Raw genomic sequence first — 22,926 nt, 5'->3', positions numbered from 1 at the left:
TGAGCCGGGGCTGTCAGCGGTCAGGCCAGGGGAGCTGCTGCCGGGGAGCTCGCATAACTGACGGGGTGCCTGGGACCGTCTTCTTCCCCTGTCAAAAATGGCTCCTCAGCCCTGCTCGCGTTGCCTTGAATTATTAAGGTGGTTTATTTGCATATTTTGTGTGTGTATGTGCTTCTTCAAGATGTAGAGGATGACAATAAGACGTGGTTTATATTTAGTAGCAGTATGGAAGTTGTGCTGTGCATGGGCCGGGGGTGAAGCTGTGTGGGTCCAGCCCAGTGGATACCCCTGTGTGTGGGGGACAACCGTGTTTGTGACACAAACTGCTAAAATAACATGACTGTCACCAAAGCACAGTGTTAACAACAACAACAAATCCCCTCACTTTTAAAGACCCCATTTATGTGCAGAATGCTTTCAATTATGTGAATTACAAAAATATGCATTTTACTTCTGTGAATTACACCCAGCCAGTGTCATGTATTAGCCCTGTTAGACAAATTACAGAAATGGCGCATCTGATAAACATCCTCAACATAATTCATCTTTTCACAGTGCTCAAAATTATTTTGAACTGCTCTGTTTGATATCACATAACTTGTGCAGTTTTGCATATAGGCCTGTACTTGTATTCTACAATTTTCCATTTTTTTCCAAGAAGAAATGATGCCTGGTGCTATTCTCGGAGCATTTAAACTGATGTGTTCCCAATGGGTTGAAGCTTTGAGCTGTGTTTATTTTTTGTGCTAGTGTGGCTCAGTGAGAGTCTTCTTCAGAGCTCCTGGAGGTTAAAACCCACGTGTCCTTAAGGAACTGTTCAGGTGCACAGTGACATCTCAGAGTTAGAGTGGGATGTTCAGCTGAGCTGGAAGAGTGTTTAAGTTGCTGTCAGGCTCAAGTTCTTTAAACATCTCATTACCGGTCTGTGTTTCAATATTTGACGCGTTCAGTATTGTCATAGGAAGGATTCAAAATTAACTTTTAATCCTTATCCTGCCTAAAACTACACAAGAAACCCAGAGCCCAAATAGATCCTGCTGTGCTGGATACATAGTTGTTTGGTTTAGGTTTGTCACATGGGCTTGCTGTGGAAAATGTTTCAGTGGAAGGACACTCAGTGGTATATTCTTAATTTGCTAATTGCTACATAGATAGCCAAGAGAGATAAGGCAGCAAGTGGCATGTTTCTTGATAAAGAATCAGATAGGGATGAGTACGGTTGGCACAGGCTTACCCGAACCATGAGAGCTGGGAGTTGAGACCAGACCCCCCACAAAGACAGAGCCCAAGGAGCAACCGTGCTCCCTCTCCAAGTTCTAATACTAGAGAACTTTTAACCTTGAGTGTGTTGCAAAATTAATTTGCATTAAAGATGCTCATAGTGCATTGTCTAGAATAACACAGCAAAGTATCATCTTAGATATTTGTTTTATCTAATTGAAATAAATACTTAATTGAAGTAAATGGATTTGCTTTGCAAAGTCTGGTCCATCAGCATTTACTCTGGGAAGTGTCTCCTTTCTTCTTTAACATATATACAATTTTTTTTTGCTTCTGTATTGCCAAATTTTGAGTTGCTGACATCTTTGTTTAATCAAAGTACTTCTGGAAACAACCCTGAAACCTGTGAGCACCAGTTTTTCTAGATCTACTTGATTCCATTTGGACAAGTTATCTGCTGTTGGCATTGGTGATGCTGAAAGATACAGTATCGAAAACTCTTGTGTCTTTTAGCTTGGTAGGCTTAAAAATCACTATTAGCAACAGAAACCCCGCAGAGGAAAATAAGTTTCACTTCCATCAGAAAACTCTCCTAGGAAGGCTGAGGATTATAAGGAGGCTTCATAAGCACTTAATTGCCATCTAAACTTTGTCCATTGCCAGTAGGACAGGCTGCAGTTGGTTTTTAGGTAATTTACCTGCAGTATCTTCATGTTCTCAATCGAGTGCCACAGCACTTCCATCACAGCTGTTCACAGACTCTGAATATCAGCATCTGCAGTGATGATCCCGTGCTTTTGCTTAACCCAGTTCTTTATTTTGGTATTACATTGCTGTAATTTCTCTCTCTGTGCTTCCTAGGTCTCCTTGTGGGAACACTAGACGTGGTGTTGGATTCCAGTGCCAGAGTTGCCCCATACCGGATTCTGCACCAGACTCAGGACTCTCAAGTGTACTGGGCAGTAGCCTGTGGTATGTGACTCTTGTTGGGGACTAGATTTGAGTTGTTCTCATGGTTCAGATGACCAGTTATCCCACATAGGAGTATCCTGTGACTGCTCAGGAAACTTGTGAGAGCTTCTGATGATGTAGTGGAAGATTCCAGAAATGACAAAAGTCAGTGTTGTTTAAACTGTAATTGAGGAACTTGAAGCTCTGCAAAAGGTTCTGTTTCTGCAGATGTTAGGAATTTTCTTTCTTCCAAGATGTACCTTGTGTTTGCAAGGTTGTAGTGAGATTGTGCAGGGAATAAATGTGCTGGTTTTGGTGGGATGATGAATGTTGTGCTCCTACTTACCAGGAGCATGGCACAAGGTGGGAACATGTAACATTGTTCAAGGTACCAGAGGTTCTTTGGGGAACCTCTTTACTGTCTTGGTCCAGTTAATGTTTTTTCTGTTATTTCTGGCCTGGAATAGACGTGTATATAGATCTGTAAAATGTATTAGAATAGTATTTTTTTTAACATCAAGGATCCTTGGCCTCTTTTACTTGAGAAATGTAACTGCTGTTTTAGAATATCATAATGCAACCATCTGATGCCTGTTGGTGAACTTTGATTAAAGCTTTAGGTCCTAATACTTGCTAAAGAGGAAATATCTCCAGACATATTTGTTAGACCAACTTCGTTTATAATAAGAATCTTCACTTCTCACTTTGTGGTGGAGACATAAAATCTGATCATGAAGGAATAATTTGCTAAGCTGATGTCTTGTTTTTCCTGTTCCCACCTTCTCCCCAGGCAACCAACACAATATTCTCCCTTGCAGAGCTACTTAAATTCTGCAGAGGAGAGCTTTAGCTGTTGCTGTGTTTCACAGAAACTCAGGTTCCCTTTTGAGGAGGGTGGAGGCAGAGAATTAAGAAAGACAGTAAACAAAATGGCAGGTCAGGAGCTGCACAGAAAAAAGGAGAATATTTAGTGCAGATCTGTAATTTTATGGTATCTTGACACTCAGTAAGTTATTTTGTTCAATTTCAGGAGTGTTTTAGTTGATAGCCACTGTATCTCAGTTACTTCTAAGCAATGCAGCATGTAAAAGTGAGGCTGGGTAACACCCAAATGGAGTTTGATAAATTATTCTACTGGAGTAAATATGTTGTCTTCATCCAAAGTAGTTTTTTATCATATCTGGTTCTCATTCTGCTGTCAAAGTAAGAGTACTGGTATTCCTTTAAAGTTATAAAATGTATACTGCTCTCTAGTTGAAAAATGGAAATATTTTATTTACAATTCACTGTGTGTAAATACTAGTGGGCAGCAATCTGGCCACACATGCAGCTTCAGCTCTTCAGCACTTTGTTTTTATAACCCTCCTTGTAGGAATTGTAAACTTTTACTCCTTCATGTATGTCATTCTAATGTTGTTCTTACAAAGATGTCAATTATTGAGGCCAGGCTTATTTTAGCAATTTGTCTGCTGTCACTTGGTAAGAGTTGGCAGCTCATGAAACAAAACAGGACACAGACTTTATTCCACTGCTGTTGTTGCTGAACCTGTGGGGTTTTTTCACAATCGCAGCATCCTATAATTGGTAATTTTGTGCCCTTAAAATAAACTATTTTGTATTACTCAAAATCATTTATGCTTTAGAAACATTGTCAGATGCTGTGGTAGATGTCAAGTAAATTTATATGCAGAGGCAACAGAAAAAACTTTTGTTGTCGTGCACATTGGGCTGTACACACAAACCCAAATTCGTATCCCTGCAGTTCTTTCAGACAGGACAGCTTATTTGCTTCTAGTTTTATTCTCAGATTAGCTAGCATTGGGTTTTTATGGTTTGGTGTCCAGCTACAAATATGTGAAGATGATTTCATGACTGAAGCTGCCTCCCAGGCAACTGTTTGTGTCATTTGTTTTTCTTCTTTTCAGTCATTAACCACACAGTGGTAAAGTGTACTCATAGAGAAACTGAGTAGTGACAGGCATGATATTTTTATTTTTATGTATCCCACTGCATAAGTATGAAACTAGAAGGTAAATTTACTGAAATATGGCAAAGAGAAACAAAAATGTCTATGACTTGCATTTAAAAATATTTCTTTTCATCTGCTTTTAACAATGTTTCTTATTGTGTTAAAAAAACTGAATTTTTTTTATCTCTTCTGCTTTTTTTTTTCTGTCTACAGTATTGTGATAGGTATCAACAGAGAGGAAAAAAAGAAATACTTGAAATAATTAATGGAAATTAAGGCAACTTTCTAAAGAAAAGTTATTTAAATTGGTTACAGAATGGAGCTTATCCTTTGTGAACTGTTGTAGGTGTGTGGTTAAAGACAACTAACCATTGGATAGAAAGTTTGCTGAGAATTTTTTACTTAAGAAAGCAGAGAACTTTTTGACATAAATATTTTGTTGTAGGCTCCCTGCTGACCATTGCTCCTGGGAAATGGAACCTCTTTGTAGGTGTAAAAAGTCCAGTTGTTCTGAAATTTTAAGGTTCTTCTGGTCATTCATTATCTTTGTTTTAGAATGCCAGAAATCAAAAGAATGATTCTTGACGGAAACATAGGAATACTTTTTGTCTGGGAAAAAGGCTGTGTTTGGTGTGCATTGGCAAACAGGCTGATCTGTTGGTTGTGTGCTGATTATCCTTGGTGACGGTGGGGACATTTTATTAGAAACATAATGCTGGTATACCTAAAATATCCTTGACATGTACACAGCTGGTGTGTGTGATTAATCCTAATCACTGTTCAGTAATGATTAGTTTCCTGTGAACTTGGAGGAAAAAAGGCATTGTTCTAATTTTTTTTTCTTTGCTCTTGCCATCATCTTTCTCCCCTTCAACTAGGATCATCTCGTAAAGAGATCACAAAGCATTGGGAATGGCTGGAGAATAACTTACTGCAGACTCTGTCCATCTTTGACAATGAAGAAGACATCACCACCTTTGTCAAGGGCAAGATACATGTAAGTGACATGTTTCCCTGAAGAACTTCCAGGTCCTGAGAAAGGATGGGGAGATGGTTATAAGAATTTTTTACCCTTTTCAGTCGTACATAGGTATGAAATGTCATGGAATGCATACAGCATTGTCAACATCAGATCACAGTCAGAACACTGAACAAATATATTTGAAAGGAAAGGGTTATGAGCAGTAGATCTCAAGGAACGGCCTGCTTAGGATGTTCCTACTAATCAAAATATAATACCTCTTTAAAATCCATGCCAATTATGCCTTTGATGCAGGGAGAATGTTTAACAAGAGTTCATCTAGCAACAGATGGAGGAGAGAGAATTCTAGTTTGCAAGCAATGTATTTGCCCTGCCAGTAGTCTGAAAGGCACCCAGGTTGTAAAGGAACTGCACCCCAACTTCCACTGACTTTGGACTCTGGTGTCTGCTGGTTGTGCAGTTAACACACTTCAGATTCCCAGCCCACAAATCCTCCAAAGCAGAAACTTATAACTACAGTTCTTTATTGAACTGCAGAAGTTGCATCTGTTTCAGCTCTCCTGTCAGATTCTTTCTATCTTCTGTGTGTCTGTGCATGAGAGAGATTGTGGTCATTTGTTTTTCCTTCTGGCCAGTCAAGATCTGACAGATTGCAGAGTTTTGCCCTTCCTAGCAGATGATCTTCTTCCTGTTGAAGATGCATGTGTGCAAGTGAAAAGAGACTTCAGTTCTCCTGCAGGGTGTTCCAAGTGTTCCAAGCCAGCCATGAGGAACTCAGTCAAACATTAAACATGAGTGCTTGTGGCATGTGTTCAGGAGTGGATCCCAGACTCCCACAGTATCTGACTGCCCTTTCTGCATGTCTTTGCCGTTTCTGACATGACAGGAGGACTGATAAGTGCTGTGTCCTGTTCCTTTGTGCCTTCTGGATTACTGCTGTGACCCTTTGCTTTGTACATTATTTCTGTTGGCAGACACATTCACTTCCATTTCTCCTCTCTCCTCCCTTGTCCTTTCAGGGCATTATTGCTGAGGAGAACAAGAATGAGCAGCCCCAAAGTGAAGAGGATCCAGGTAAATTCAAAGAGGCTGAACTAAAGATGCGGAAGCAGTTTGGGATGCCTGAGGTGGAGAAGTTGGTCAATTACTATTCCTGCAGCTATTGGAAGGGACGTGTCCCCAGGCAGGGCTGGCTGTACCTCACCGTCAACCACCTCTGTTTCTACTCTTTCCTGCTGGGCAAAGAGGGTGAGTTATGAGCCTGCAAGTTGTGTTTCTGTCATTTCCCATGATCTTTTTGATGCAGTTGATCTTTTGTGTGAACTCATTTTTAAGCTGACTGTTTTTTTTCCTTTTAGGAATCCTTGAGCTCTGCCTGGCTCAGCACATAAATCAGTTCTTGCTCTCACAGGCAATTTCAGTGCTGTTTAGACTGAATGCCCAAGTCATTTTTTAAAACATTTCTCAAGTCGTACATCTGTTTTACTCAAACTGGATTACTTTTTACAAATTTTAGACTGACTGGATTAGAGAACCAAGCAGTATTTTTACCTTGATGAGTTTTATCTGGAACACCTGCCAGGACCTAGTATTTACAAAGCTTGAACTCCTGAGTCCAAAGCTAATTTGCTGGAAAGAAAGAATGAAAACTTCAGTAACTGTAGTTGAAAGCACTTACTGGATGGGAGATAAAGCAGTTCCAAAAGGACTATTTCTAGTCTAGTTAATCCCAAAGGTTATTTCCAAGTATTTTTGGAGAACCCAGTAGAATTGTGAAGAAAAGAACTGTCCATGTATAATGGGGGGGGGAAATCCTGCTCCACTGAGGGCTCACAGGCTGCTTGACCTTAATTTCTGTTTGGTTGTTGTTTTGCCTCAATTGTAATAATAGTATTTTTTTAATTCTTTTTCTCAGTTACACTGGTGATCCAGTGGGTGGATGTAACCCAGCTAGAAAAAAATGCTACACTGCTGTTCCCTGAGTGCATTAAAGTAAGCACAAGGGACAGTGAACTCTACTTTTCCATGTTTCTCAACATCAATGAGACTTTCAAGCTGATGGAGCAGTTGGCCAACATTGCGATGCGGCAGCTACTGGATAACGAGAGCTTCCTACAGGACAAGTCTCTCCCCAAGCCCAGGAGGCCTCTTAAGAACATCTCTGCATTAAAAAGGTATGTATATGTTCTCAGCAGTGAGAAAAGAAGATAGATAACAGGGGATTGTAAAAATAAATCTGCGTTATTTTGTAGCTCCCAGGTGCTGCTGGGGTGTTCTCACTCTAGGGGCTGCATCACTTATTTCAGTCATTAGCCCTCTGCTTGTTCTCTCTTTTTCCCCATCCCAAATTGGAGCTGAATTCTCACACACACCCTTGTGTGTTTCTCATGCGTGGCTAGGCACTGTCAGAAGGACTTTTTAGAAACCGCTCAAGTTCATATGTAAAAAAAAAGGTGAAGGAAGAAAATTACACCAGCCCCTTTGTCTGAAGTTAAAGATTTATAAAAAGAAACAGATTTGTATTGTAATAAATCCTCCCACTGGGGACTGTTCTCTGCAGTTTCAGGATCTGATGTAACATTTCAGTTTTGCAGATGCACTTGCATATTTTATCTTGTATTGCAGGACATACCTTGTCAGGGAGGCATGTCTGAAGGCTGAAAGTGGAGTCAGAGGAGGGGTGGCATCTCAGTTAGAGAAAGGAATACTAAGAATACACAGCACAGTCTGAAGGTTGTGATTGGAATGAACATTTGACATTAGTGCTTGAGTGGGTTTTTCCAATGAGTAAGAAAGCTTCAGGGTACTACCCTTTACTTTTCCCCAGAGACCTGGATGCTCGAGCCAAAAATGAGTGCTACCGTGCCACTTTCCGGTTGCCCAAGGATGAGTGCCTGGATGGACATACAGATTGTACCTTGTGGACACCATTCAACAAGATGCATATTCCTGGCCAGATGTTTGTTTCCAACAATTACATCTGTTTTGCCAGCAGGGCAGAGGAGGCCTGTCATCTCATCATTCCTCTCAGGGAGGTGGGGATTTCTTAGCTATATGTTAAGACTACAGGCCTCTCTTCTCTTTTGTGTCCTTCTGTCTTTTGTGCTGTGCTTTATGGATAATGGAGAACATGCTAGATCTGAATGGCCCTTGCCTTTGTGTTCTAGGTGACAATAGTTGAGAAAGCAGATAGTTCCAGTGTCTTGCCCAGCCCTCTGTCCATCAGCACTAAGAGTAAAATGACCTTCTTCTTCGCCAATCTGAAAGACCGGGATTTCTTGGTACAGAGGATCTCTGACTTCCTGCAGAGAACACCATCTAAGAAACCCTGCAGCATCGACAGGGAATGGAAGTGGAATGTGGCCGATCCCAGCACCGAGGTACTAAGGAAATAGCTGGGAGGAACTTTTATCAGCTTTTCAGAGCAGTGCTCCTTACGTCACCAGCCAGTGCTGTCTCTGTTAGGCCATGAGCAGAGGAGGGAGCCTGAGTTCAGACATTTTCTCTTCTCTTGTCCAGGAGGTTCCAGAGCTGCCTTCCAGCAGCCCCCTGGCCGTCAGCCCCACGTCTGCTCTCAGCCATCGACCTGTCAGCTTCTGTGCTGGGCAAGTGCCAACAGCCTCTCAGGGACTGCTCAAACTCTTCAGGAGGGATGCTGAGGAACTCTCTGGACCCAAAGGGGTAAATAATATTTTTATGTAAAACAATTTACTTTAAATAGTTTGCAGTAGGTTGCTGATTTCCTGGCCTGCTCTAGAATGGAAATGTATTTTATCCCTGCTCAGTATCACTGCTGTGTGTGTCACAGTGCTAGTGCTGCATAGAGTTAACTTGACTGTCGGCTTACTCTGTTTGTACTGACATACCTGAGATACTTGACCAGAGGCTGAGAAATGAGTGTTACCAGTGTTCTGGGATGTGAGTTCATGACTTTGAAGAACAAGTTTTCTTCAGAGCAAGAAAGCAGGGAACTGGTATCTCTGCTTGTTAGTTACTCATCATGATCCATGATTCTGCTTGCATTTATGTGGAGATTTGCAAGGTGTAGTTTTAAAAACTTGACTTTAAGCAAGGTCATAACTGATTCAGAACAGGATAGATTAGTATATACACTCTTTGCTTTAGCAGAAAGAAGAGAGGCTTTAAATGTCACAATATTTTTTCCTGTGAAGTGCAGGCCTGAGTATATCCAGAAATCACCTGTCCTACAAACATAAAAATGAAATATTCCCCTAAAATAGCCATATTTGTTCCTTTGAAGGCAAAGGAGAAGATGAAGGAAGAGTCTTGGAACATTCATTTCTTTGAATATGGGCGAGGGATGTGTATGTACCGCACTGCCAAGACGAGGGAGCTGGTACAGAAAGGAATCCCAGAGAATCTCCGTGGAGAGCTGTGGCTCCTTTTCTCAGGTAGGATGTTGTGCTGCATATTTTGGCAGCAGGAATAAGCTTTCTTCACATCTCAAAGGAAAAGGAAAGAATCGTAGCTCATTTCAGAAAAAATTTATGACAAGTTGATTCCATCTGAATAGTACTTTGTGGTGGCTTTCTTTATTATCCTACTAGCTGTTTGTCTTCTTTTGTCTCTGTTTCAGTGTTGGGACCTAGACTCTAACATTTAACAATGCATTTGTTGCTATATTTTCACATCTATTTGTAGTTCATGAGTTCATGCAGTGCTTCTTGTCTCCCTCATCTCTGAAACTGGGAATCTGTATTTCCAAGCACCAGAGGTAAAGCAATGTTTGTTTGTCATTTCAGGGGCTTGGAATGAGATGGTGACTCATCCTGGTTACTATACAGATCTTGTAGAAAAGTCAATGGGAAGGTACAATCTCGCTACAGAGGAAATTGAGAGAGATCTGCACCGCTCTATGCCAGAACATCCTGCCTTCCAAAATGAGTTGGGAATTGCTGCCCTCCGGAGAGTCTTAACAGCTTATGCATTCAGAAATCCAACAATTGGGTACTGTCAGGTAGGAAAGAAGTCTTAGGCTTGTTACTCCTACACAGTGGCCATGATTGACTTGGACTTTTTCTGCAGTTTTTTGTTCAGTTTCAAGTTTTTTCTTCATGCTGTCTATGTAGTGGTGAGAAAGTAGGAAAGAAGTTATGCTGCATCATCTCTTAAATATCCTTTGAACACAGTATTTAAATAGACTTTTCACATTGCTGTTAGATGTAATGTCAGTGTCTTTAATAGTTTTCCTGCCAGAGCTTTTACGTAGTTCAGCAAGAACATCTGGTTTCATTAAAAGGAGCAATTAAATCAAATAAGTGATGTTGCACACGGACAGTATATTGAAAATTAAGCCATTTGCTGATTTGTGAAACAACTTGATGGAAATTCAGGTTCATTTTGTGTATTGCTATGGTGTTACAGGTTCTTGTAATGTTGTTCTGTTATGACCAAATTCTTACAAAGATTTTTGTGAAGACTTTGAAAATTATTCTTGTTCATGTTGTTTACTGAAAGTGCGTGACACAAGATCATCAAATTATTTGCTGCCTCATGAACAGAGGAACTGAAAACAGGAAGAAAAATTGGCTTAAGGTCATCTATTGACTCAGATACCAGTAGAAGCTGGAAATAGATATGACTCTTAGTGACAGTTTGCTGTATTCATGCTTTTAAGTTTAGCTGGTCTGTAGTAGCAGAGCTTTCATGAAGTCCTCCTTGTTTTTCCCCTGCACCTGTTTGTTTGCTGTGCTGGCTCCTAGGCCATGAACATTGTCACCTCGGTGCTGCTGCTGTACTGCAATGAGGAAGAGGCTTTCTGGCTCCTGGTGGCTTTGTGCGAGCGGATGTTGCCAGATTACTACAACACAAGAGTAGTGGGTGAGTCCTTGTCAGATTCCTGCTGCAGCCTGGATTTTCAGCTACGGTTGCACCAGCATCTCCCAGGAGCATTTTGTTGTTCAGAATGAATTAAATGTGATGCGTTTTGAAGATAATGAAGCACAACTCTGTTCCTTTTAAGGTGGCAGGGGTGTGATGGAGACATAGGAAGAGACACTACAGGCCTTCAAGGTAGTAGGTACTACCTTGTAGTAACAGGGAAGATGAAGTCACTAAAAATTGGTATCAGGAGGGATCACTGGCAGTAAGGAGGCATATCTAGCAGAAAATTACTGCGTTTTAGTTTTCCCCATCTGGAGGCATCTGAATGATGTGTTAAATCTTTGGAACAGCCTCTCAGGAAAGGTTAGTGAAAGCACCACTTCATGGGCTTTTAAAGTTGGTTTGTATAATTGAGTATAGTTTGGTGTAAATACCATAGTATCAGTAATCCTCCGCCCCTTCATTCAGGGCAAATGCACAAATTAATGAGAGGTTCTGTGTTGAGAGGCTCTGTGTGTGTATGCTCTGCAATGTAGGAATAGTCTCATTGGTTTTATTGAGAACAGGGAAAAAAATTAATGTCTTAATTTTAGTTATGATGTTCAGAGGCTTGTATGAAATTCAGTGATCTCACACTGTTTTGTTTAATAATTGCTTAGCTTGGTACCATGACACCACCATTTTGAGTTCTACCATTGTTTCGTTTGTCTGTTTCAGGTGCATTAGTGGACCAAGGCATCTTTGAAGAACTAACACGAGAGTATCTTCCACAGCTGTCAGAAAAGATGCAGGACCTGGGAGTGATCTCCACCATATCCCTTTCCTGGTTTCTCACTCTCTTCCTCAGTGTGATGCCCTTTGAGAGTGCCGTGGTCATTGTTGACTGTTTTTTCTATGAGGGAATCAAGTTTATCCTGCAGGTGTCATTGGCCATACTTGATGCCAACATGGAGAAGTTATTACAGTGCTGTGATGAAGGTGAAGCCATGACTATTTTGGGCAGGTACCATTCACTGTTCTTATTTATAACAGAATAGTTACAGTGGCCTTTTAGTCATCATCTCTTTCTACCTAATAGCAGGTCACAGTTAACACTCTAAGATGAAACTTGAGCTCCAGAGAGGCTTGCTATTGCTTTCTGCAACAGCTGAAATTAATTGTTGGCTCAGCTATGGAGGAATCCCATACTTCTGAGGCTGTTTTGCAGCATAATGCATTTCTTCTCTTAAAGGTTGTTTATTTGAAATTTACGTAATAATTCTGCTTTACTAGTTAGAATAGATTCTGGCAGGAATCACCTTCTAGAAACATAAAACATTATCAAGCAGATATCTCCCAAGTCTAGTAAATGTAAGATTTGCTTGTTTGAAATGGGAATCTCTTTTATGTGTAGTAAGATCTTCAGCATATGACTAGAAGCCCACTTTTTAAAAAGAGTAAATACCCCCAAAATAGGATAAAAATCAATTTTACTCCAGGTTACATTGAGGGTAGCATTGCAGATTAGATGGGAAAAACTAAACTCTTCTTCTTGTTTAGATTAATGATACAAAGAAGTTGGGAGTAATGCATATGGGATATTACTTCTTTTCCTGGACACTAATCCTGGAATCTTGCATCTGTTCTCGTTTTTGTCCACAGATATTTGGACAACGTAGTTAACAGACAGAGTGTCTCTCCCCCTATTCCCCACTTGCACGCACTGCTGACCAGTGGAGATGACCCCCCACTTGAAATTGACATCTTTGAACTCATCAAAACTTCATATGAGGTAAAGTTCTGGCTTGGTTTTTGCCTAACATCCCATTTTATACTTTGCGCAGCCAAATTCTGAGCGATGTTCATAGCTTGAGGTGCTTAAGGAGTGCAGGCTGAAGCCATTGTTCCACCTGCTTGGTATGAGTAGAACCTGACACTGTTGGCTATTGCAGATTACGAAGAGTCTGCCTAACACCAGAGGGACTAAAATGAAGACTGCAAATAAGGAAAAAGTTACAGACTAGAGATTTCTTCCTGCTTTGTCAAAAAAGTCTCCATTGTTATTTCTATTTGAGGATTGTTAGTGCTAGGGAGTTAAGGGGGGAAATTCAGGGTAAAAATTGTGAAGCTCTCTGCAGAAACATGGAAGCATCTCAGTTCCCATGAATGGGAATCCTGTTCTGTGATCCACATTATAGTAATAGGAAGGTGACCCCAGAAAGGTGCCAGTGCTGTTAAAATACCTCTGCACTGATAGAGGTGTTCCTCATTATTCACACTGAGCACAAACTCATAAGAAATTTGCTTTTGACTGATGGAGAGAACACAGGTGAAAGAACTGGTGTTTGGCAGTTCTTCTCTGCTATTCTCTGCTAAGTGTGGAATCATTTCCCTCTTTATCTCCTGTTTTTCACCCCATCCCCTTCTGGCTGTTCACACTCAGGCAGCTGTCATTTCCCTGGGTGTTTTGTTTGCTTCTTCAAATCTGCCATCTCTGTTTGTTCTTGGTTTCTTTTTATAAAAGAGTGTCACCAAATTCATATTACTTGTGTGACCTAGTCCATAGAAAAGCTTCTTGACTATGGTGTTTCTGGCTGAATCTCATGGGCGTCCTAGAGGAAAAAAAGACAGGGCTGGAAGGAATGACAACCTGTCTGTTCTCTTATCTCTGCCACAGTACAGGACCTGTATTTCTGTCAGTCCTGACAGATCCTTTTTCAGTTTTTCTCTAGAGACCTCTGATGTCGGATTTCTCATGAGCTCTGAATTATTTCTCTTGCGGGACAGGAGTGAATAGGGAATGGAGCTCAAGTTTTTTCTCATCTTGCTGCTGGTAAAAGGCTTCTAGTGGTGGTATTAGGTCATGTCTGAGGGGATACTACACTTGTTAAAGAATGCGTAATTGAAGATTGGTTGTTCTCTCTTCAGGAGATGATGTTGACCTGATCTGCTTCCTTTCTTGTAGAAATTTAGCAATCTGAAGGCAGATGACATTGAACAAATGCGTTTCAAACAAAGGCTGAAAGTGATCCAGTCTCTGGAGGATACAGCCAAGAAGAGTGTGGTATGTGACTCCCAGAATGAATGAGCTACCAAATGGCAGATTTATGGAAAGTGCTTTGCTGTGAGCATCAAGAAACTTCGTGCTGTAGCAGACCAAGTTTTAAGTGACTGAAAGAATGACTGAATGAGATGTTTGGCATGGAGAGAGAGGAAAAAACACCTGTAGGCCTTGACATAGTCTCCCCTGCCTAGTGCTGTCTGTTTTACTGCTTGCCTGGAATCTTTGAGAAAAGCTTGCTAGCAGATAATTATTTTACTGCCATTTAGAGAGTTCATTAGGGAATTTTACTGAAAGGTTCATGGCCAAAGGGATGTGTCCATATTTATTGCTGTTATCTCCCATGTCCTAGGTGGAGAATCTCATCAGAGTGTTTATTTCAGTGTTGTTCTTTAATGCACCCAAGTCAAACCTTTGAAGATAAAAACAGGAGAAGGGGCAACACAGTCTGCTCAGTCAGGTCTGCACAAACAGGAAATAAGCACAGTAAACTACTGAAAACGTCAGCAGTTTCTGCTTGACTGCAAACTGCCTTCCTGATTGGTTTCCAGGGGTATTAGAATGGTGATGTTTTCCTTCCCATTCTGTGTCATATCTCCTTGCACTTGTTTTCTTCTCTTCTATGTTACACAGATTTTTCACTGAGTTGTATTTAACTTTTCTTTTTGAAGTAAATTGTTCACTCTATTTTGTCTGTAACTACAGGTCCGAGCTGTGTCTGGTGACATTGGTTTCTCTATGGAAGAACTAGAAGAGCTGTATGTAGTGTTCAAGGTAAGAAGCCTTTCTTGAGAGTGAGGAAGAATGTTGTGACACAAATAGCAAAGTATGTTGAAAGGGAGGCAATGACTTTGCTTTAATTCTTAATGTGACCATCAGAAATTGATGTGGCATTCTGTTACACATGGCAGGCAATGACTTTGCTTTAATTCTTAATGTGACCTATCAGAAACTGATCTGGCATTCTGTTACACATGGTGCCAGTAGGACTGGCCCTGTTACTATCTGATTAATTATTTTTAATTTTTTCCCCCAAAGGTGGCCAAGCCATATCCACAGTAGTTGAACAATACTCAGAAAGAAACTGTGGAACCAATGAAAAGGAATGTCATGTAGCACTGAGAATGGGGAACTAGGATTGACTGTACCTCAATTTTTATTCTCAAGTTTTCCATTGACCTCATCTGTAATTGTGACAAGATTACTTAAGGGCTTTGCCTCTATTTGTCAGCATATGTATTTTTAAAAGAATGGTATTACCCAAGTGCATTTACCAAAGTCATTTACCAAACTCAGTTGTGCTCTGCTGTAGACTCAGAAAGAGAGGCTTAGATCTAAAACCGGCATGCTCCCTTTGCAATAAAGCCTGAATGTCATTTTGTTAAAACCTGAAATCATATTTTGAATTTTTCACTTTAAATTATTCTTTGTGTTTTTCCTGGAATCTCTGTCTCTTCCTTCATTTCGTATTATTTTGTAGTGAAGTAACACTGGGAATAACAAGGCAGATAACGTGTTCCCTGAAATGTCTCTTCTTTGCTCCCTCAGTGCTATTCTTGAGCTGTAACAGTCTCCACTCCTGTGGTGCAGCATAATCTGCTCTGTTAATCCTTTCTGTCCAAAGGCCAAGTACCTGATGAGCTGTTACTGGGGGAATAACCGTGCGGCTGCTGCCCGCCGGGACCAGAGCCTGCCCTACCTGGAGCAGTATCGTATAGACATGGAGCAGTTCAAGGAGCTGTTCATCAGCCTCACCCCCTGGGCCTGTGGGGCACATACCCCTGTGCTGGCAGGGCGGCTCTTCCGCCTCCTGGATGAGAACAGGGATTCTCTCATCAACTTCAAGGAGTTTGTGACAGGAATGAGTAAGTGGTGTTTTTGGAGAAAATGGAGTGCTGCAAAAAATGTGTCTGTCCTTTTCCAAGAAGAGAACTAAAAGGAGATAATGGTGTGTTCACTGTCGTGAGGGGAGGATGACAGGAAGCCTCAAGCTGGACAAAATATGCCTTTTTGGTGTGGATTTCATTATTGATTCTGCACAGGACTTCGAGCAGTCATTGTATGGGAATTCATTCTGGTTTGAACCTGTAAGCAGAGGCTGATTCTTTATCATTAAAGTGCTATTTTTCTTAACTTTTTTCTTTTCTTTCCAGGTGGGATGTACCATGGTGACCTCACTGAAAAACTCAAAGTACTCTACAAACTGCACCTGCCTCCTGGTGAGTGACTGCTTCTGTGTACTGCTGCTATTGAACACGGGCTGCTCTGACATCAACTGACATGGGGTGCCTCATGAGTTTTGCTAATGAAGTGGGTTGTACTGCTGTTGAATTAGGTTAGAGATCTTAACATTTGCTTCTGTGTGAATACAGCTCTGAATCCAGAGGAGACAGAGTCTGCTTTGGAGGCCACAAGTTATTTCACAGAGGATGTGACAACAGAAGGTAATGCAACACTGCTGCCTTTACCTCTCAGTTAGGCAGGAGTTGCAGCATAGATCCATGTGCTCTGAACAGTGATTTTGTGCAAGGCATGGTCCCGTGCTGGCAGTGTGTTAGGATTGCCAGTGTGTTTGAGTTCACTGTCTTTGTTGCATGATGGGGAAGAAGTTTGGAGCTAAAACTCCTCAGTGCCAATTCCATGCAGGATACAGCATGCTCTGAAGCATGGGCACAGACTGCTGAGGAGGAGCAGTGTGCTTTCACCAGCCCCTGTCTCCCACCATGATTTAGGTTTTTCATGCAAGTCTCATTGTCTCTCTTCTTGTTTTTGTTTTCTTCTCTGTGTCTGTCTATGTCTGACCTTTTCTTCTGTTTTATCTGGGATATTGTCCCCTCAACCCCTTTTTCTGCTGCTCAAGTATCTCCTTTTGTCTCAGAGCTGGATATCTGCCTGCACTGTGAGTCTCAAGGTCAGTCCATGGATTATGTGCATGCATTGAGCATGGCTATGGTGCTGACACCACCTGCCAGCCCAGTGTGCTGATGTAAATACTCTGAAATTATTGCTGCTGCTCCTCTCTCATGACACTGTCACTATTAATAAAGTGCTATAAGTAATGAAATATCTTTCAGTATATTCTGCCTGTTGAGTTTCAGCCTTGGTCAAAATAGGTTTTGTCTGGCTTCTTTCAGTGGAATTCATCTCATCCTAGAAACTGGTGGTCAGAAAGAAGCTCAGAACGGGGTGGGGGGAGGGGGTACTAGGCTTGCTGGCCTGGATAGGTGATTCCTGTGCCTACTCCACAGTCTTCCATTTTAAAGGAATAAGGATGCATGCCATTGAATTGCTGAACTGTTGGTAGACCAGTTTACTGCATTTCTTAAAATACAACATTGGGGATTGTCAGATAGGAGATCAAAGTATGTCAATCATGCTCAATATTTACCAGAATACAATGATGCTCCAAAAAATCTGAGTACTACAAGAGGTAGTTGTGCAGTTTGGTGTAGGTGGCTGATTTAACAGTCTGAGTTGAACCAAGACTTCCTGTTTGCTCTAATGACAATATAGGGAACCAGAAGTGAAGTTCGTGAAGTTGGACTGCAAATTGCTCCCAAAATGTCAGTTCAGGCAGTGAATGATTGGGAGTGTAGGCATTAGTCACATATGTGCTCAGTAGTGGTTTGGGTTTTTTCCATTCATTATCTTGCTTTGGATGACTGAACATCTTGTCTTTAAGCCATCACATTGCTTTGCTATCTTTCATATCTGTGTTTTCACGCTTTCTTTTGAGACCTCTGCCCTCTACCTCAGCTCTTCAACCCGCTTTTTGAGTGTGGCTCTTTATCCATCTCATCCCATCAGCCTCTTGCTTCCATCCTGTTCTGTTCACTCCTCTAACCATGATATGGGAGTGTGAGATGTAACTTCTATTAAATGTACTCTTGTATAATTTTAATTTGTATATTGAGTTGTCTTAAGTTCTTTGTGTGTTTTATTGCTGAAAATCAGCTATTAATTGTTTTATAATTCCATAATTTTTAGAAACCCAAGAAGATAAAGGAAGGAGAAATGAGAATGGTCCAGAAAAAGGTAATTTCATCATCAATAGACCACATTCTAATCTCATCTCTCTCGTATTATGACTTGTTCGTTGTCTTATGCTGATCAAAGAGACCTTGCAAAGTGTCCCTTGTGGACAGAGGTAAAGCAGGAGGTGAGCTGAGAAGTAAGTATCCCTATGCCTTACTGCTCCGACTCTTTTACATACCAAGATCACAGCATTTGTAAATCATGTTGGGTAAGTTGTCAGCTCACTTGTGAGAAGTCAAGCTGCTGCAGCACTGTTTAATTTTTTGCTCTACTGAGCTGGATCAGATAAACCAGCAGTAAACAATGCAGTCTTCCTGGTAGATGCTTTCATGGGCTGTCAATAACCCCTTCTTCAAGCCTGATTTTTGCTCTGAAAGTCTGAAACCATAAACCACCTGACTAGTGGCTTGTTCTTGCCTTGCAGAGGAGAAGGGTACCAGTCCACAGGACTACAGATACTACCTAAGAATGTGGGCCAAGGAAAAAGAATCCAAGAAAGAAACAATTAAAGATCTCCCCAAAATGAGCCAGGTAAGAAAGGAATATGAAGGTTTCCAGTTGGATCACTGGCAGCTTAGTGGAATTCTGCAGTATGTGCAGCCATTGTGCCAGCATGTTCAGTACTTGCCCATAGTTTTCCCTGCTGTTCTGGTCTGGTGAGCTTTAGAACCTCTAATTCCACACATTTCTGTTGAGCTGTGCAGTGGATATGGACAAATTGCTTTTTATCAACCAGTCAAATGTAGTGGATTCACTCTGCCTCACACACCAGTTTTTCCTATAAGAACTGCACTCTGTGTTTTCCCTCCAGAGCAGGATGTTTCAAATATGCCACCAGTCACAGAAACTTGTTCAGCTTTTTTGGTTTTGTGTTGCTTCGAGTTACAGCTGCTTGGTGGAAAGTGAAGAATGTGGTTACAGAAGAGAGAGTCAGATGACTGCCGTGATCTTTGCAGTCTCTAATTTCCTTGGTGGGTGCTACTTAAACCAGTTCAGAAATGCTTAGAAGCTGACCACAGAAGAGTAGCAGAATAGACGTAAAACTTCAGGTTTTCTTAGCATTAGTGAATATGTGACTACTCTGTTCATCTGTCAGCAGAAAACCCACCACATTAAATTGCCAGCTGTGTCTCAATTTAGCTGCAACAGAGAGGGGAGAGTTTGCCTGTGTCAGACTGTTCTGAACTTAGTGGGGAGGCAAATAAGCAATGAGTCATTTGAGATGGTCCCTGTTGCCTCATCTGCCACTGACAACTTTTTCAGCCTGATACATGATTATTTGGTTTTTGTCTTTTAAAGGAACAGTTCATAGAGTTATGCAAGACCCTTTACAACATGTTCAGCGAGGACCCTGTGGAGCAGGAGCTGTACCATGCCATTGCCACCGTGGCCAGTCTCCTTCTGCGGATTGGGGAAGTTGGGAAGAAATTCTCCAACAGGCCCGCGAGGAAGTCTGAGGACTGCAAAGCAAACAATATCCAAGATCCTGTGAGTGAAGAGGAGTCACCAACATCTGAACAGAGTCAGAATTCAGCAGTAGAGCAGCAACCCCAAGCTGACCATGAGGACAAAGCCAGCGTTGATGCTCTGCCTGAAAAAATACAGCAGGAAAACCACACTCTAGGAGATGGGTCAGGGGAAGGACAAGGCTCTCCTTTACAGCTGCTATCAGATGATGAAACAAAAGATGATATGTCCATGTCTTCCTACTCCATGGTCAGCACAGGCTCCCTGCAGTGCGAAGACATCGCAGATGACACGGTGCTGGTTGGCTGTGAAGGCAGCAGTGCGGCTGCCAGGTATGGCAGCACCATTGACACTGACTGGTCCATCTCCTTCGAGCAGATCTTGGCCTCCATGCTGACAGAAACAGCCCTTGTAAACTACTTTGAGAAAAAAGTCAACATTCTCCAAAAGATCAAGGACCAGAAGAAGGTAGAGAGGCAGTTCAGTTCATCCAGTGACTATGAACTTTCCTCTGTGTCAGGGTGAAATCAAGAATGCAGGAGTTGTCTTTGGGAGACAAAACAGGAAGATAGTGTGGCAGATGGCAAGATGGTTTGGTATTTTCTGTTTGGGGTTTTTTTTGTTTATTCCCAGACCAGTAACTACACAATTACAATAGAATCCAATTGATATGGGGCTTCTGACAGTGACTGTTTTGTGTAGGTGTTTCTTTGGCTACTCTGGCTGAGAGAATTAGTTTTACATTCTTGAGAGCCATTAGAACCTAATAGCCCCTGACATATAGAATTACCACCATAAATTATGCATGTCTGCCTTTTGCTATCTTTTATTTCAATGAAGTTTTATTTCAGACAGTAACTGCTCCTTGCCTGCCCTTGTTTGCTGTAGGTTCCTGGGTAACTTGCACAGCAGATGCAGCCTGGCTTGAAACCATGCTCACCTCTGGCTGCCAGTCCGAGAGCTATTGCAGTGTAGTCAAGTGCTGTAGGACTCTGACCTATAAATAATCTTGTAAGTTCTTGTAAGATGTTCTGTGACTCAGCAGCTATAAAGCAAACATGCCCCACTGCTCCCAGCACCCTAAGATCTAAACACAGATATTGCTCAGACCTGCAGATTTCTTTCACATATGATTTGGCATATTCATAGTGTCCGATCACTTACTTTCTCCTTCAGAATTCAGGAGTTTTCAGGCAAACCTGGTTTTCTAGCATTTGCTCTTCTATTTCTTTGAAAGCCATTGGTTTTAGTTTGTCTGGGAAGCCACAAGCTCCTTGGCTTCAGTGCAGAAGTGATACTGAGTCAATCAATGGGCTCATGATGGTTATAATGAGGGAGTAAGTTCCTAAAATAGAAGTCAGTGAATCAGCCTCAGCATTCCAGGGCAGTGGCTCACTGGTCTGCTGGACTTTCCCTGTCAGTATGTTTACTATTTATTGCTGATTCCCTGTTTTTCCTAGCTAGTGATGGGTCCAGTTTTTAGGAGGACCTGTAAGAATACTCCGGTCAGTCAGCCCTCACAAATGCTTGGGGCTGGAAGTTGTGCAGGAGCATTGTGTCACCCGCTGCTGCTCAGTCTCCTTTCTTGAGAGTCTAGCAATGGACATGCTCTTAGAAACTACTTGCACATCCAAGGGCATTTGTACCTAAAGGGGAAGAATTTAGAGCAGCGTGGCTCTGCCAGCAGCCCCTTATGGGAAACCTCAATACCAGAGCTCATTCCAGTTAGAGACAAAATAACTGGGAGACTGAGTGTGTGCTCTTCTAAATCAATTAAAACCAGAGGAAACTATGAGTTGCCCTTCTGGTAGCAGGGTGTGTTCTCCAAGGAAGGAGAAGTAATGCTGTTACTACAGACAAACTTGTCTCAGCACAGAGGCAGTGGCCTTGCAGGGGCAGGGCGAGAGATGCTGCTGCTTGGCCAGAACAGAGCCCGCACTGAAGGCAAGGTTTGATCCAGCTTTTGGCTGGCACTTGGGATCTAAAGGTAGGAAGGACACATGTGGATGTTCCCATTTAACACTACTTGGTGTGCTACTCAGTGTTAATTCATCCTCGTGACATTTTCGGTCTGTATTCACAGCTGGTACATATTTCTTATTTCTCTGCCTCCTCTGTCCTGTATCACTGGAGAGCAGCCATTAGTAAAACTGCTTTTACTAATTATTCAGTAATTTATTGTAATTTTTTAAAGTACAAATAATACATGTGATTTTACACTGTCTGTCTTACTCGTCATGTATACAATAAATGAATCAGAATCCTATAGGTTATTTGGCTGTCTTTTATTTCTCTCTGAGCTCATGGAATATTGCTGGTTCTTTACCCAGTTATCAGAAAAAGTGTGTTACCAAAACTGTGGGAAAACCAAAAACTCTCCAATAACATTTTTAGTGTTAGAGAATCAAGGCATTACTTTATTCTGGCCAGGATGTTGTTCTGGCCAGGATGTGCAACAGAAATCATTTCAGCCACGCATAGCCCGGGTGTGCAGAGAAAATCATTCCATGACACATGGCTCTTTACTAGATTTTTCAGACACTCAATACAGTCAAAACCCATAGAAATTCATTGGTTCAGTGTTCATTGGTCCCAAGTTACACAGTTCTTAGTATTTGTTTTTTTATTGGTTATGGATTTCTTTGCCTCCGATGATAATGTCCTCATTCCTTGGTTCTCTTATCAGTCTTTTCCGGACCAGGTCTCGCTTACCGTGCCAGGGGCAATGTTGGGAGCTGATGGTCGTTAATGGTCATTATCTTCTGTGTATCTTCTGTGCTACTCCCAGTCTGTTGAGATGTTAAGCTCATCACGCCTTGAGTGATGAAACAGTCCTTTGAAAAGAAAATTCCTTTCCCCTGGGGAAAAGGCAAACAAAACCCCTGATAAAAGTTATGTAAAAAATTTTAAACTTGGTATATTTCCCAACAAGTGGATTTGGTGTGACTGTACTCTTTTCTTTCCTTCCTTTTTTCTTTCATTTTTTCTTCTTTCTTCTTAATTTATTTTCTTCATATTGTTCTTTTTTCTCTTTTCTCCTTTTTCTTTTTTCCTTTTCTCTATTTTTTCCTTTCTTTGTATTCCCTTTTTTCCCCCGTCTTTCTTTTCCCCATTTCCCCCCTTCTTTTTCCTTCTTTTCCCCCTATTCTTTTTCCTCCTCTTCTCCCCCCTCTCCCCCTTTCCTTATTTCTCTGTATACTTACTTTTAATATAACACAGACCAGCACATCTCCAGCTAGGTGCAAACCTGACCGGTGCCGATGCAGGTGCAGACACGAAGTTAACGCACCGCCAGCCGGGCCAGCAAAGCTGTGCGGGGTCTGCCCTCGGGAAGGGGGCTCCGGCGGGTGGCTTGATGTGTTTGGGTGGTGAGAGCGGAGAGCCCGTCCCGGTGCCGGTGCCGGTGCCGCTGTCTCT

At 41.7% G+C, this 22,926-nt stretch overlaps 1 protein-coding gene across 1 annotated transcript; it reads left to right on the top strand.

Annotated features, from left to right (window-relative positions):
• Positions 1-2,069: 2,069 nt before the first annotated feature.
• TBC1D9B (TBC1 domain family member 9B) lies at positions 2,070-21,775 on the top strand (the record flags this gene model as incomplete). The annotated part of the gene is made up of 21 exons (XM_017728033.1): positions 2,070-2,193; positions 5,020-5,138; positions 6,143-6,371; positions 7,039-7,297; positions 7,951-8,158; positions 8,291-8,503; positions 8,643-8,804; positions 9,385-9,535; positions 9,887-10,101; positions 10,847-10,964; positions 11,685-11,970; positions 12,609-12,738; positions 13,912-14,010; positions 14,713-14,781; positions 15,632-15,872; positions 16,161-16,226; positions 16,380-16,451; positions 16,868-16,918; positions 17,995-18,042; positions 18,467-18,573; positions 19,342-21,775. Coding segments are annotated over 21 exons (3,660 nt in total), but the record flags the coding sequence as incomplete, so codon positions are not given.
• Positions 21,776-22,926: the final 1,151 nt, after the last annotated feature.

This window comes from Corvus brachyrhynchos, unplaced genomic scaffold (genome assembly GCF_000691975.1).
Source record: "Corvus brachyrhynchos isolate BGI_N302 unplaced genomic scaffold, ASM69197v1 scaffold21, whole genome shotgun sequence".
Taxonomy (NCBI): domain Eukaryota; kingdom Metazoa; phylum Chordata; class Aves; order Passeriformes; family Corvidae; genus Corvus; species Corvus brachyrhynchos.
This window is presented reverse-complemented; position numbering and strand designations above follow the sequence as displayed.